Source organism: Ranitomeya variabilis, chromosome 5 (assembly GCF_051348905.1).
Source record: "Ranitomeya variabilis isolate aRanVar5 chromosome 5, aRanVar5.hap1, whole genome shotgun sequence".
Taxonomy (NCBI): domain Eukaryota; kingdom Metazoa; phylum Chordata; class Amphibia; order Anura; family Dendrobatidae; genus Ranitomeya; species Ranitomeya variabilis.
The window spans coordinates 586,580,777-586,597,156 of NC_135236.1; the positions used below are offsets into that span (position 1 = coordinate 586,580,777).

The 16,380-nt window shown below is 45.7% G+C and overlaps 1 protein-coding gene across 1 annotated transcript in view; it reads left to right on the top strand.

The window, feature by feature from the left end:
• Positions 1-11,793: 11,793 nt before the first annotated feature.
• The window catches only part of HBEGF (heparin binding EGF like growth factor), a 250,832-nt gene continuing 246,245 nt past the window's right edge, over positions 11,794-16,380 (top strand). Inside the window, exons 1-2 of the mRNA XM_077266000.1 lie at positions 11,794-11,950; positions 12,127-12,273. Coding sequence (XP_077122115.1) covers positions 11,911-11,950; positions 12,127-12,273 — 187 coding nt within the window. The 5' untranslated portion in view covers positions 11,794-11,910. The remainder of the gene's footprint in view (positions 11,951-12,126; positions 12,274-16,380) is intronic.

Sequence of the window (16,380 nt, forward strand, 5' to 3'; positions counted from 1 at the left end):
GCGATCAGTGGAGGCAGCTGCTACAGCTACCTAAAGGAGCAGCAGCTCCACTCGAAACCACCAGAGGGAGCCCAAGGGCAGAACTCACAAAAATACCATTAGCAACCACAGGAGGGAGCTCCAGAACGGAATTCACAACACTAAGCACACAGTATAACACGACACTTCATCGTGTACGTCCATTATCTGTCCATGCTTCTCCGCCTGTCTTAGTTCATGTAACAACACCCTTTATCCAATCTAAGATGCACAGGAAAACAAACAAAACAATTAACCACTGAACTTCAAGGCCTAGGTGAACCCACACCTCCCTACCTTAGTTCAAGCAACAAAATCAGTGCATAAATGGATGTGGCTCTAAACATCCTTAGGAAGACTAAACATAAAACTAAGGTACCCTGTTTTTAGTTGTATCCTGCATCAAGTTTCAAACCAAACCATGCTATCCGTCCAAACTTCAAGGTCTAAGCATACAATATAACACGACACTCCATAGTGTACGTCCGTTATCTGTCCATGCTTCTCTGCCTGTCTTAGTTCATGTAACAACAACCTTTATCCAATCTAAGATGCACAGGAAAACAAACAAAAACAATTAACCGCTGAACTTCAAGGCCTAAGTGAACCCACACCTCTACCTTAGTCCAAAAAAACCCACCGCATTCATGGTTGTGGCTCTTATCCTGCGATCTGTGTTATTCTTATTATGAATTCTATGGAAAACTAGAGCTAAAAATATATATACCTCCACTGTGGGAAGACTTTCTTCTTTACTTGGTTTCAGAAACTAAAGTTCATTCAGCTACAAATGTTATGCTGATATCTATTGGCCAGTGTTGTTACTGCTCACTTATGTTGCTGTCAATTAAGTTGATTCAAACTGGGAGTGGCTTCTACTTCTCTTCCTGCCTCCCTCCTCTCAGTAGCCATTTTGCTGTTCATCTCATTGCTGTGAGCACACACATTTCTAGATTTTTCTGTATTTTCATGACTATGAAAATTGTACAATTACACTGAAGGCATCAAAACTATGAATTAACCCATGTGTAATTATATACTTCAAAAAAAGTGTGAAACAACTGAAATTGTCTTATATTCTAGGTTCTTCAAAGTAGCCACCTTTTTCTTTGATGACTGCTTTGCACACTCTTGGCATTCTCTTGATGAGCTTCAAGACGTAGTCACCGGGAATGGTTTTCACTTCACAGGTGTGCCCTGTCAGGTTTAATAAGTGGGATTTCTTGCCTTATAAATGGTGTTGGGACCATCAGTTGTGTTGTGCAGATGTCTGGTGGATACACAGCTGATAGTCCTACTGAATAGACTATTAGAATTTGCATTATGGCAACAAAAAAAAAGCAGCTAAGAAAAATGAATGGCCATCAATACTTTAAGAAATGAAGGTCAGTCAGCCCAAAAAATTGGGAAAACTTTGAAAGTGTCCTCAAGTGCAGTGGCAAAAACCATCAAGCGCTACAAAGAAAATGACTCACATGAGGACCGCCCCAGGAAAGGAAGACCAAGGGTCACCTCTGCTTCTGAGGTTAAGTTTATCCGAGTCACCAGCCTCAGAAATTGCAGGTTAACAGCAGCTCAGATTAGAGACCAGGTCAATGCCACACAGAGTTCTAGCAGCAGACACATCTCTACAACAACTGTTAAGAAGAGACTTTGTGCAGCAGGCCTTCATGGTAAAATAGCTGCTAGGAAACCACTGCTAAGGACAGGCAACAAGCAGAAGAGACTTGTTTGGGCTAAAGAACACAAGGAATGGACATTAGACCAGTGGAAATCTGTTATTTGGTCTGATGAGTCCAAATTTGAGATCTTTGTTTTCCAACCACCGTGTCTTTGTGCGACGCAGAAAAGGTGAACGGATGGACTCTACATGCCTGGTTCCCACCGTGAAGCATGGAGGAGGAGGTGTGATGGTGTGGGGGTGCTTTGCTGGTGACACTGTTGGGGATTTATTCAAAATTGAAGGCATACTGAACCAGCATGGCTACCACAGCATCTTGCAGCGGCATTCTTTTCCATCCGTTTTGCGTTTAGTTGGACCATCATTTATTTTTCAACAGGACAATGACCCCAAACACACCTCCAGGCTGTGTAAGGGCTATTTGACCAAGGAGAGTGATGGGGTGCTACACCAGATGACCTGGCCTCTACAGTCACCAGATCTGAACCCAATCAAAATGATTTGGGGTGAGCTGGACTGCACAGTGAAGGCAAAAGGGCCAGCAAGTCCTAAGCATCTCTGGGAACTCCTTCAAGATTGTTGGAAGACTATTCTCGGTGACTACCTCTTGAAGCTCATCAAGAGAATGCCAAGAGTGTGCAAAGCAGTCATCAAAGCAAACGGTGGCTACTTTGAAGAACCTAGAATATAGGACATAATTTCAGTTGTTTCACACTTTTTTTGTTAATTATATAATTCCACATGTGTTTAATTCATAGTTTTGATGCCTTCAGAGTGAATGTACAATTTTCATAGTCATGAAAATACAGAAAAATCTTTAAATAAGAAGGCGTGTCCAAACTTTTTGTCTGTACACTACATTTTGGGGCACTTACCTTCTACATCTGGGGTCGCAGCTACCCCAGGTAGCTGCGACCCCGGAAATTTTCCAACACTGGGCGGCGCTATACACTTATTTCTCCGTGCTGTTAAGAAGCAGAGCTGAGGAATAAGGCCCCTTAACTGCCACCGTTAAAAGGCGTATCGGTTGTCGTTAAGCGGTTAAATCATCTCCCCCATTTGCCCCATTCAAAATAAAACTAAAAACAAATAAAAAATACACATATTGGATATCGCCGCATTCAGAATCACCCGATCTATCAATACATGAAAAAAATGAATCCAATTGGTAAACGGCGTAACGAGAAAAAAATCAAAATGTCAGAATTACGTTATTTGGTTGCCATAACATTGCATGAAAAGGGGAATCTACACTAAAATGATATCAATAAAAATGACAGGCACACGAAAATTGGAGACGTTATGGGTCTCGGAAAATGGCGCCATGTTTTTTTTTCTTTACAAACTTTGGATTTTTTTTGACACAAACAAAAAATAACCTATACATATTTGGTATCTAGGAACTTGTATTGTCCTGGATAATCATAATGGCAGATCACTTTTATAATTTATTGAACATGGTAAATAAAAAGTCAAAAAACACTTGTGGAATTACACTTTTTTTGCAATTTCAATACTTTTTGAATTTTTTCCCATTTTCCAGTACACTATATGATAAAACCAATGATGTTCAAAAGTACAACCCGTCCCGCAAAAATCAAGCCCTCACTTGGCCATATTGATGGTAAAATAAAAAAAAAATTATGGTTCTGGGAAGGAGGGGAGCGAAAAACGAAAACTCAAAAACCCAAGGTGGTGAAAGGGTTAATAATGTCCCGAGTTTCTGCCCTGTACAGCTTCCCTCCACACAGTATTATGCTTTCCTATACATAGCTTAATGCCCCCACACTGTAAAGTACTACCCACACAGTATACCAACCCCTTAGTAGCCCCAAAACTGCTGGCCCCAACACTGTACGATGGCCCCCATACTGTACAAAGGCCCCACAGTAGGTCCCACACTGTATGATGGCCCCCTAAGTGGCCTTCATATAGTATACTGCACCCCACAGTTCTCCATACAGTATAATGCACTCACATTATTATTCAGCATTTTTATAGTGTCATTTATTCCATGGCGCTTTACATGCGAAAAGGGGAAAATATAGACAAGTACAGTAAACATGAGCAAAAAAAAAACAAGGCACACACAAGTACAGAAGGAGAGAGGACCCTGCCCGCGAGGGCTCACAGTCTACAGGGGATGGGTGAGGATACACTAGGAGAGGCTAGAACTGGTTGTGCGGCACTTCAGTAGATTGAGGATCACTGCAGGTTGTAGGCTTGTTGGAAGAGGTGGGTCTTAAGGTTCTTTTTGAAGGTTTCCATGGAAGGCCAGAGTCTGATGTGTTGGGGTAGAGAGTTCCAGAGTATGGGGGAAGCACGGGAGAAGTCTTGTATGCGGTTGTGGGAAGAAGAGATGAGAGGGGAGTAGAGAAGGAGATCTTGAGAGGATCGAAGGTTGCGTGTAGATAAGTCCCGGGAGACCATGTCACAGATATATTGAGGAGACAGGTTTTGGATGGCTTTGTATGTCATAGTTAGGGTTTTGGACTGGAGCCTCTGGACAATAGGAAGCCAGTGAAGGGCTTGGCATAGGGGAGAGGCTTGGGAATAGCGGGGAGACAGGTGGATTAGTCAGGCAGCAGAGTTTAGGATTGATTGGAGTGGTGCCAGAGTGCTAGAAGGGAGGCCAGAGAGTAGGAGGTTGCAGTAGTCGAGGTGGGAGATGATAAGGGCATGAACTAGTGTTTTTGTGGTTTCATGGTCAAGGAATGCATGGATCCGGGAAATATTTTTGAGTTTGAGATGGCAGGAGGAGGCAAGGGCTTGGATATGTGGCTTGAAAGAGAGGGCAAAGTCGAGGATCACCTCGAGGCACCGAGCATGTGGGACTGGGGAAAGTGAGAAGCAATTCACATTGATGAATAGGTCGATATAGGTCCATATAGTATATATAGTATATATATATATATATAGTATAGTATAATGCACTCCCTATATTTCTCCAAATAGTACAATGCAACCGCATAGTTCTCCATATAGTATAATGAATCCCATAGTCCTCAACATAATGCATCCCACAATCCTCAATATAGCATAGTGTATCCCACAGTCCTCCATATAATGCATCCCACAGTCCTCTACATAGCATAATGCATCCCATAGTCCTCCATATAGCATAATGCATCCCATAGTACTCCATATAGCATAATGCATCCCATAGTACTCCATATAGCATAATGCATCCCATAGTCCTAAATATAGTATAATGCGTATAATGCATCCCACAGTCCTCCATATACACTGCTCAAAAAATAAAGGGAACACTTAAACAACAGAATATATCTCCAAGTAAATTAAACTTTGTGAAATCAAACTGTCCACTTAGGAAGCAACACTGTTTGACAATTTCATATGCTGTTGTGCAAATGGAATAGACAACAGGTGGAAATTATTGGCAATTATCAAGACACACTCAATAAAGGAGTGGATCTGCAGGTGGGGACCACAAACCACATATCAGTACCAATGCTTTCTGGCTGATGTTTTGGTCACTTTTGAATGTCGGTTGTGCTTTCACACTCGTGGTATCATGAGACGGACTCTACCACCCACGCAAGTGGCTCAGCTAGTGCAGCTCATTCAGAATGACACATCAATGCAAGCTGTGGCAAGAAGGTTTGCTGTGTCTGTCAGCGTAGTGTCCAGAGGCTGTAGGTGCTACCAGGAGACAGGCCAGTAACATAGTAACATAGTTATTAATGTTGAAGGAAGACTTTAAGTCCATCTAGTTCAACCCATAGCCTAACCTAACATGCCCTAACTTGTTGATCCAGAGGAAGGCAAAAAAAACCCATGTGGCAAAGAGTAAGCTCCACATTGGGGAAAAAAATTCCTTCCCGACTCCACATATGGCAATCAGACTAGTTCCCTGGATCAAAACCCTATCAAGGAATCTAGTATATATAACCTGTAACATTATACTTTTCAAGAAAGTCATCCAGTCCCCTCTTAAATTTAAGTAATGAATCACTCATTGAAACATTATATGGCAGAGTTCCATAGTCTCACTGCTCTTACAGTAAAGAATCCGTGTCTGTTATTATGCTTAAACCTTCTTTCCTCCAGAAGTAGAGGATGCCCCCTTGTCCCTGTCTCAGGTCTATGATTAAAAAGATCATCAGAAAGGTCTTTGTACTGTCCCCTCATATATTTATACATTAAAATAAGATCACCCCTTAGCCTTCGTTTTTCCAAATTAAATAGCCCCAAGTGTAATAAACTATCTTGGTATTGCAGACCCCCCAGTCCTCTAATAACCTTGGTCGCTCTTCTCTGCACCTGCTCTAGTTCAGCTATGTCTTTCTTATACACTGGAGACCAGAACTGTGCAGAGTATTCTAAGTGTGGTCGAACTAGTGACTTGTATAGAGGTAAAATTATGTTCTCCTCATGAGCATCTATGCCTCTTTTAATGCATCCCATTATTTTATTTGCCTTTGTAGCAGCTGCCTGACAGTGGCCACTAAATGAGAGTTTGTCATCCACCCATACACCCAGGTTTTTTTCATTGACAGTTTTGCCCAGAGTTTTAGAATTAAGCACATAGTTATACATCTTATTACCCAAGTGCATGACCTTACATTTATCCCCATTAAAGCTCATTTGCCATTTGTCAACCCAAGCTTCTAGTTTACATAAATCATCCTGTAATATAAAATTGTCTTCCTCTGTATTGATTACCCTGCAGAGTTTAGTGTCATCTGCAAATATTGAAATTCTACTCTATATGCCCCCTACAAGCTCATTAATAAATATATTAGAAAGAGGGCCCAATACTGACCCCTGTGGTACCCCACTGCTAACCACGACCCAGTCCGAGTGTGCTCCATTAATAACCACCCTTTGTTTCCTATCCCTGAGCCACCTCTTAACCCACTTACACATATTTTCCCCTATCCCATTATTCTCAATTAATGTATCAACCTTTTGTGTGGCAAAGTATCAAAAGCTTTTGAAAAGTCCATATACACTACGTCCAATGGGTTCCCTTGGTCCAGTCCGGAACTTACCTCTTCATAGAAATTGATCAAATTAGTCTGACAGGAACGGTCCCTAGTAAACCCATTTTGATATTGGTTCATGAGGTTATTTCTCTTCAGATACTCCAGCATAGCATCCCTTAGAATATCCTCCAGGATTTTACCCACAGTAGAGGTTAAGCTTACTGGCCTATAATTTCCGAATTCAGTTTTTGTCCCCTTTTTGAATATTGGCACATTTGCTATACGCCAGTCCTGTGGCACAGACCCTATTATGGAGTCTTTAAAGATTAAAAATAATGGTCTATTAATGACTGTACTTAATTCCTGCAGTACTCGGGGGTGTATCCCATCCGGGCCCGGAGATTTGTCAATTTTAGTGACACTTAATGGGGAATTTTTGTATCAACTGATCATATTGTCTGACATGGGGAATGTTATTGTGTAAATACTGATGAAAAGTAATTTAGCATATTGGCTTTTTCCTCATCCATCATTTCACCCAGACTATTTTTAAGGGGGCCAACACTATCATTTTTTAGTTTCTTACTATTTACGTAGTTAAAGAATATTTTGGGATTATTTTTACTCTCTCTGGCAATGAGTCTCTCTGTCTCAATATTTGCTGCCTTGATTTGCTTCTTACAGAATTTATTTAATTTTCTGTATTTAATGCCTCATCACTACCTACTTCCTTAAATTCTCTAAATGCTTTCTTTTTGTCACTTATTGCGCCCCTTACAGCTCTATTTAGCCATATTGGTTTCCTCCTATTTCTAGTATGTTTATTCCCATACGGTATATATTGTGCACAGGTCCTATTCAGGATGCTAATAAACGTCTCCCATTTTCTTTGTGTATTTTTATGTCTCAGATATCGTCCCAGTTATTTGCACCAAGATCATCTCTCATCCGTTGGGAATTTGCCCTCCTGAAGTTTAGTGTCCTTGTCACCCCTCTACTACACATCTTATTAAAGCATACATGAAAACTTATTATTTTGTGATCACTATTACCCAAGTGACACCCAACCCTTATATTTGCTATGCGGTCTGGCCTGTTGATTAATATTAGGTCTAGCAGTACACCCAGCAGCAGGACCGCTACCTCAGCCTTTGTGCAAGGGGAGAACAGGAGGATCACTGCCAGAGCCCTGCAAAATGACCTCCAGCAGGCCACAAATGTGTATGTGTCTGCACAAACGGTTAGAAACCGACTCCATGAGGATGGTCTGAGTGCCCGATGTCCATAGATGGGGGTTATGCTCACAGCCCAACACCATGCAGGACGATTGGCATTTGCCACAGAACACCAGGATTGTCAAATTCGCCACTGGCGCCCTGTGCTCTTCACAGATGAAAGCAGGTTGACACTGAGCACGTCACGGTGAGCTGCAGCCGCTGATGTTGCCCAGCCAATAAACATCCCCACGCCGACCGATCATGTGAGCGTGGGGCGCGTGTCCCCCAGGGACACATTACGGACCCTTAATACCGCAGAAGGGGACCCGGATCTACCCAACTAGGGGAGGGCAGAGAATGGGGTTCAGTGGCAGCTGAGCATGTGGACAAGGAAAGAGACACGTAGGACCTGATTACACCGCACAACTTCAGGTATAGAGTAAAGTCACACAGTACATAAACCAAACATGACTATGCCAGGCTCCCGAATCCACACCTCCCAGAAGGGTACCACCCAATGGACCCCAAGGCACCAACGGATCACCGAGGCACACATAGGCGGGACATCAGGACACAGGCAGGATGTCAGAACACAGACAGGACGTCAGGACATCAGGGTACGAGGTCATCAGGACATCAGGGTACACGAGGTCATCAGGATGCAGGCAGGACATCAGGGTACAGACAGGACATCAGGACATCTGGACACTGGGTCACCAGCAGACATCAGCCAGGAGTCGTTCGGTTCCGGACATCCGACACGACCTACAGGCACCACCACAGTCATCAGGCTCCAAGCTCCAGGCAGCTGTCATCAGGTTCCAGACTGTGGTCTTCAGGCTCAGGGCATCGGACCTAGGAAGGAACTCAAGCAGGATGGTGCTAGAACTGCAAGATTTCTGGGCCTGCCAGGAGCTAGCACCGCATGGTAGCTATAGCACAGAGTAGTAGATGCTCAGCATAAACATCGGTTACAAGAGACAAAGTCACTGGGTGCGAGGCTCCAGACGCAGAGGAATTCCAGGAACATAACACAGCAGACACAGTACAGACAGGGTCAGGTACAGGACAGGATCAAGGATTCAGGCCTGGATATACCGCCTCCAGGACAGGCACCAGAACAGGCCATAACAGGAATCAAGGCAAGGACTTTGGTACCAAAACATAGACAGAAGTGCAGGAACACAAAACACACATAGCAAAGTTCAGGAGATTTGAGAGTAGCTCAGGCCCTGCCCATAGGGCAGAGGAACTATATATAGGAGCTGCCCCTCAGCAATTGGCTGGGGACAGCATTTCAAGTACACACACTAACCCTGATAAAAGCAGGGGAGGTGTGGCCGCGCATGCCCTTAGCACAAACAGAAAACATTACAACACAATCACTGCAGGAACTGAGGCTCAGGGCACCTGGCAGTGGCTGCAAGCCCAGACACACATGGAAAGTCATGCACCAGCTGCAAATGACCTCACAACCCTCGGACAGCTTCCACAGCGGCAACCAGGGACCGCACATGCGGATGGTCGTGCAACAGAACAAAGACCTAACCTCCCATATACGGCTATGCAGCAAAGCAGGGAACTGAGAAGGCTCCATAGAGGTAACAGCCAACAGTATCCCAGCTCAATTAGGGGGAAAGGAGCAAAGGGTTAAAGCAAAGACATGCATTGTCACGCCGAAAACCAGATACAAACAGAACGGCGTGACAACATGTGACAGAGTCTGGAGATGCCGTGGAGACTGATCTGCTGCCTGCTACATCCTTCAACATAACCGGTTTGGCAGTGGGTCAGTAATGGTGTGGGGTGGCATTTCTTTGGAGGGCCTCCATGTGCTCGCCAGAGGTAGCCTGACTCCCATTAAGTACCGAGATGAGATCCTCAGACCCCTTGTGAGACCATATATGCTTGTGCGGTTGGCCATGGGTTCCTCCTAATGTAGGACAATGCCAGACCGCATGTGGCTGGAGTGTGTCAGCTGTTCCTGCAAGATGAAAGCATTGAAGCTATGGACTGGCCCGCTCGTTCCCCAGACCTGAATCCGATTGAACACATCTGGGACATCATGTCTCTCTCCATCCACCGTCACATTGCACCACAGACTGTCCAGGAGTTGGTGGATGCTTTTGTCCAGGTCTGGGAGGAGATCCCTCAGGAGACCATCCGCTGCCTCATCAGGAGCATGCCCATGCATTGTATGGTAGGGAGGTCATACAGGCACGTGGAGGCCACACACAATACTGAGTATCATTTTGACTTGTTTTAAGGACATTACATTCCACTTTAATTTTGTGTATGACTCCAAATCCAGGCCTCCATTGGTTAATAAATTTGATTTCCATTGATGATTTTTGTGTGATTTTCTTGTCAGCACATTCATCTTTGTACAGAACAAAGTATTCAATGAGAATATTTCATTCATTCAGATCTAGGATGTGTTATTTGACTGTTCCCTTTATTTTTTTAGCAGTGTAGTATAATGCCTCCCGTAGTCCTCAACTTATTATAATGCATCCTGTAGTCCTCCATATAGTGTAATGTACTCCCCATAGTCCTCCATATAGTATATTACACTCCCCATAGTCCTCCATATAGTATAATACATCCCATTGTCCTCCATATAGTATAATACATCCCATTGTCCTCCATATAGTACAATGCACTCCCCATTAAAAAACACATACCTATACACACCTCTCGACCTCGTTTACCTGTTACTCTGGTCTCTGAAGCGAGTGCGCTGAATGATGCAGGAGACAGCGTCAGCTGATGCTCCCTCTTTCATTATTTTCAACTGTATCGGCAACCAGTATGCCAATACAGTTGAATTTGTGATGACAGACAGGGGTCCAGTGACAGCGCTGGCATTGCCTCCCACCCTAGGCACCCATATCTGCTGCGGGGCAGTGAAGGGAGATTGCTTCTTCCTGTCCTGCCAGAGAGTTTACCTGTATCTGTGCATGCAGTACAGTTAAGAGTACAGCTAAGGGGAGCGTAGTTTCAGGTGGGGCCGTCAGAGTGCAGGGCCCGGGGCGACCACTTCCTCAGAGTTGTGACACAGCCTTCAGTTCTACAGTAGTCCTTCAGCCTTATTTCCATATCTGTTCAGTTGCTGATTTCTCAGTAACGGAAGAATGGACTGGCCATATAAAGGAATTGCTGAACTCTGTGACTGCAGACTAGTGAATCCTCACAATGCGTGCACTGCACATTGTGACGATTGTCTGGTCCAGGAGCTGGCAGCCACATGCAAATTTGCAACTTCCATCCACATTCCAACTAGACTGTGTCTGGGCTTGCTCAATTCACTTGCAGACAGGTCGTGCACGTCTAGTCGGCACATGACTGCATCTACGCCAGTCACAAACTTGCTGTTTTGTGCCCACTGCTCCCGGACCCGGTGAATTCTCAGTTTGCAGTGCGCCCATTGAGGATTCAGAAGTCTGCAGTCTCATGCAGCACCCAAAGGCCGCACAAATTTGTACCGTAAAGCCAGACAACCCCTTTAATGAAGGTGCATAGTATGACTGTCCTGCCTTTTGAAACATTTGTTGGGTGGGCTACACAACCTCCCATCTCATCCAGCACTATACTAAATCGGGGTCAGAAAGAAAGAAATTGCCAGAAAGTAACAGGAGGCATATCTCAGGCGGAGTCCGCAGGGAAAGAAGCCTGAAACATGGCCACATAATACGCGCCCATTCTGGGCAAAGTCCTGACAGTGGAGTGACCACAAGGGTGGGCTGCGCTGCCTTCTGCCGGCACCTCATAAGTCATGGTGCTTCTAGCGGTGCCATCCCTGCAGTCCTACCACGGACAGGAATGGCAGAACTGTGGACGTCTGGATGCCTGCCCCGAGCCCACGTCCTGAGTGTGACTCGGGTCTTAGTCAAGAAGGGAGTGGCCAGTCATATTTAAGGCACCAGCCGCTGTCCGGCATCCCTCCAGTGCCGGGGAGGAGGCGCGCTGGGTGGACATGCAGGCTGGATGGCGAGGGGCGACTCTCAGGACTTAGCGCTGCAGGACTCTTCCTTCCGGAGCGGCCATGAAGCTCGTGAACTTCGCGCTTGTCCTTGCGCTAGAAGGTAAAGCTGCGCGCCGGGTCCCCGCCGGGGGATGGCTGCCTTCATGTCTCGTCCGTCACTGTTGTCTATTCTGGGCAGCCTGTGCTATAAATGGCGCTCTCGTACCTCATTGTGAAATGCAACTCGTGCTTATTCCTGTCTCCGCCACTCTGAAGTGAATGCCCGATCTCTTGCAGGCTTCTTGGCGCTCACTTGCTTACGCGGAGCAGTCATTGATCACAATGAAGTTCTCCACCGACCCAGCAATGAACTGCCGGAGCAGGCAGGACTGAGCGGCCGGCAACTGCTGACCGGCGGAAACCCCATCGTGGCGTCCTCCAGAGGTAGGTCCTCCTCCAGAGGTGGGAAGGTATGTCCTCCAGTGGTAGGGAGGTATGTCCTCCAGAGGTGGGTCCTCCAGTGGTAGGGAGGTGGGTCCTCCAGAGGTGTGTCTTCCAGACGTAGGGAGGCATGTCCTCAAAAGGTAGAGAGGCATGTCCTCCAGACGTAGGAAGGTGTGTCCTCCAGAGGTAGGGATGTGGGTCTCCAGAGGTAAGGAGGTGTGTCCTCCAGAGGTAGGTCCTCCAGAGGAAGGGAAGTGGGTCCTCCAGAGGTAAGGAGGTGGGTCTTGTAGGGGTGTGTCCTCCTGAGGTAGGCAGGTGTGTCCTCCAGAGGTAGGTGTGAGGGAGTGCACGGCCTCTGCCAGCTTCACATCAGGGAATTTCATCATTTTTTATGTCCTCCAGAGGTATGTCTTTCAAAGGTAGGGAGGTGGGTCCTCCAGGGGTAGGGAGGTGGGTCCTCCAGGGGTAGGGAGGTGGGTCCTCCAGGGGTAGGGAGGTGGGTCCTCCAGGGGTAGGGAGGTGGGTCCTCCAGAGGTAGGGAGGTATGTCCTCCAGAGGAAGGGAGGTGGGTCCTCCAGAGTTTGGGAGGTATGTCCTCTATAGGTGTGTCCTCCAGAGGTAGGGAGGTAGGTCCTCCAGAGGGAGGGAGCTAGAAATTGTTCCTCATTGTGAGCTGCTGCACACTGGGCGGCAATTGCCCCACAACCAAAACTTAGTCAAAATGGATCCAGGGAAATGGCGCTTCCACCGCAAAAAATAAAGCGCAGATAGGAGTGACAATGTGATTTTTCTCCAAAATAGGGTAGATTTATTTTACAAATCGGTCGGCTCCAGAAGAAGGCTGTCCTCAGCGGGAACAGGTTGTGTGGTTATAAAACAAGACTTGCACGAAGGGTGATCACATAATGTCTGCATGTATAAAAAGGATTGTTGGAAGCACCTTGCCCCGTGGCCCTAAGGAGCTTGCTGAGGCCAATATGATATGGAGTGTGGGCAGAGCAATCGCACTAACCTGCAGGCCAGTCAGCAAGCTCCCATTGACTTGTGTATCTTTGGCGCTTGTTGATGCTGACTTACTGCGCTATACGTGTGCAGGGAATACTATGGCTCTAATTCATCAGGACCAGCACAGAATATTCAGCTGTAGACACAACCCTTATATAAGGCACAGCCATTCTCTACCCCTTGGGTTCAGTCTCCGCAAGATGTCAGGGTACAAGTTCCTGTCTTAGGCCTCTCTCATACCAGATGTCAGGGTACAAGTTCCTGTCTTAGTCCTCTCTCATACCAGATGTCAGGGTACAAGTTCCTGTCTTAGGCCTCTCTCATACCAGATGTCGGGGTACAAGTTCCTGTCTTAGGCCTCTCTCATACCAGATGTCAGGGTACAAGTTCCTGTCTTAGGCCTCTCTCATACCTGATGTCAGGGTACAAGTTCCTGTCTTAGGCCTCTCTCATACCAGATGTCGGGGTACAAGTTCTTGTCTTAGGCCTCTCTCATACCAGATGTCAGGGTACAAGTTCCTGTCTTAGGCCTCTCTCATACCAGATGTCAGGGTACAAGTTCCTGTCTTAGTCCTCTCTCATACCAGATGTCAGGGTACAAGTTCCTGTCTTAGGCCTCTCTCATACCAGATGTCGGGGTACAAGTTCCTGTCTTAGGCCTCTCTCATACCAGATGTCAGGGTACAAGTCCCTGTCTTAGGCCTCTCTCATACCAGATGTCAGGGTACAAGTTCCTGTCTTAGGCCTCTCTCATACCAGATGTCGGGGTACAAGTTCCTGTCTTAGGCCTCTCTCATACCAGATGTCAGGGTACAAGTTCTTGTTTTAGGCCTCTCTCATACCAGATGTCAGGATACAAGTTCCTGTCTTAGGCCTCTCTCATACCAGATGTCAGGGTACAAGTTCTTGTTTTAGGCCTCTCTCATACCAGATGTCAGGGTACAAGTTCCTGTCTTAGGCCTCTCTCATGCCAGATGTCAGGGTACAAGTTCCTGTCTTAGGCCTCTCTCATACCAGATGTCAGGATACAAGTTCCTGTCTTAGGCCTCTCTCATACCAGATGTCGGGGTACAAGTTCCCGTCTTGGGCCTCTCTCATACGAGCGTATAACACGGCCCGGGTGCTGTGCGATGTTATATTTCAATCACCACTCTGCCTGATGTTATACTTTGGCGCAGATTTTTCTTCTAGTGCCCATTCGGCACGCTGTGAGTGGCTGCGAGACTCGGCTCACATGCACGTATACATGTCTAAGTATGTGTGTGAAACATCGGATTGAACTCTGTCATCCCAGTGTACTCGCCCAGAGAAGATGGAGAAATGAAGTTCTGCTTCTCCTCCTCACCTGTGCTACCATTCTCTCACGGTAGAGAGTCGGGGCCAGTGAACTGACACTTGGATCAAACCCTGACAGATTTTGATCCAAGAGCATTTGCATACTCTGCCCGATTCTGTTCCATGAGAAAATCGACTGCCATGTGACCCCGGCCTTAAAGGAGTTCTCCTGTCACATATTGATGACTTATCGACTGGATAGATTATTAGTATGGCATTGGTGGCGGCCCAGCACTCAGCACCCCAACCAATCAGTTGTTGGCCGACGTATGTAAAGACTGTAAACAGAGCTGGAAAGCGCGACTCCGTTCAGTGTGTAGTGGTCCCTACTGACTAATGCAGATGGCTCCTATTTGGGTGTTGGACTGCCACCGATCTCATTTTAATGACCTGTCCCTCAGATCGTCGTTATGATGTGAACAGACAATCCTTTCAAATCACTGTGTTTTGTGTCCTTTTTTGTTGTGCCTCAGAGAACTCTTCTGGGAGGTTTCAGTCTTTTGCAGGATTTTCCAAGATAATATGGAAGATTTGGAAATTGAAATTAAAGGGTTGTTTACATCTTCATAAATGAGGGCATAACGGGGCTTTCTGATCACTAAAGCCCTTCACATGCATTAGCCGGCAAGGGATCAAATAATGTGAAGCCATCTCTCAACACTACTGGATTCATGCAGGTCACTGGAGGCAATTATGCCTTATTTTGTTATTCTTAACATGCAAGATGCATGAAAGGCTTTTCCTGGGGCCAGAAAACCTTTTTAATGATCATGTCAACCTCTATGACCCACCCCCCATTGATTCTGAAAATAAGAGTCCATGAGCAGAGGAAAAGTACGAGGTATTTAGAATGCTAAAGCAGCTCTGTGGCCTCTTTATTCTCTGGATCGGTGGCCATCACATATGTTGGACTGACAGCAATAATCTGGTGATGGCTAGTGATGAGCGAGTGTGCTCGTTACTTGAGATTTCCGAGCATGCTCGGGTGTTCTCCGAGTATCTTGGGTGTTCTCGTAGATTGTTTGTGTCCCCGCTGCTGCATGATTTGCGGCTGCTAGACAACCTGAATACATGTGGGGATTCCCTAACAAACAGGCAGTCCCTGCATGTGTTCAGGTTGTCTAACAGCCGCAAATCATGCAGCTGCAGGGACACAAAAATAATCTACGAACACGTACAAAATATGCGGAGAACACCCGAGCATGCTCGGACAACCCGAGTAATGAGCACACTCGCTCATCACTAGTGATGGCATGTTGTCCAATACCAAGCACAACATCTATAAAATGTACAGGAGGTAAACCATGAAGGAAGTGGTGGGAAGGGGGCTGGAAGTTGGTCCTAACCCTACGGATTGACTATGAATATCTACACTGTGTGCTGAATTATTAGGCAAGTTGTATTTTAGAGGATTATTTTTATTATTGATCAACAACTATGTTCTCAATCAACCCAAAAGACTCATAAATATCAAAGCTTAATATTTTTGGAAGTTGGAGTTGGATTTTTTTCAGATTTGGCTATCTTAGGAGGATATCTGTTTGTGCAGGTAACTATTACTGTGCAGAATTATTAGGCAAACCAAATATATTCCCATCTCACTTGCTTATTTTCACCAGGTAAACCAATACCACTGCACAAAATTTAGAAATAAACATTTCTGACATGCAAAAACAAAACCCAAAAAAATTAGTGACCAATATAGCCACCTTTCTTTATGATGACACTCAACAGCCTTCCATCTATAGATTCTGTCAGTTGCTTGAT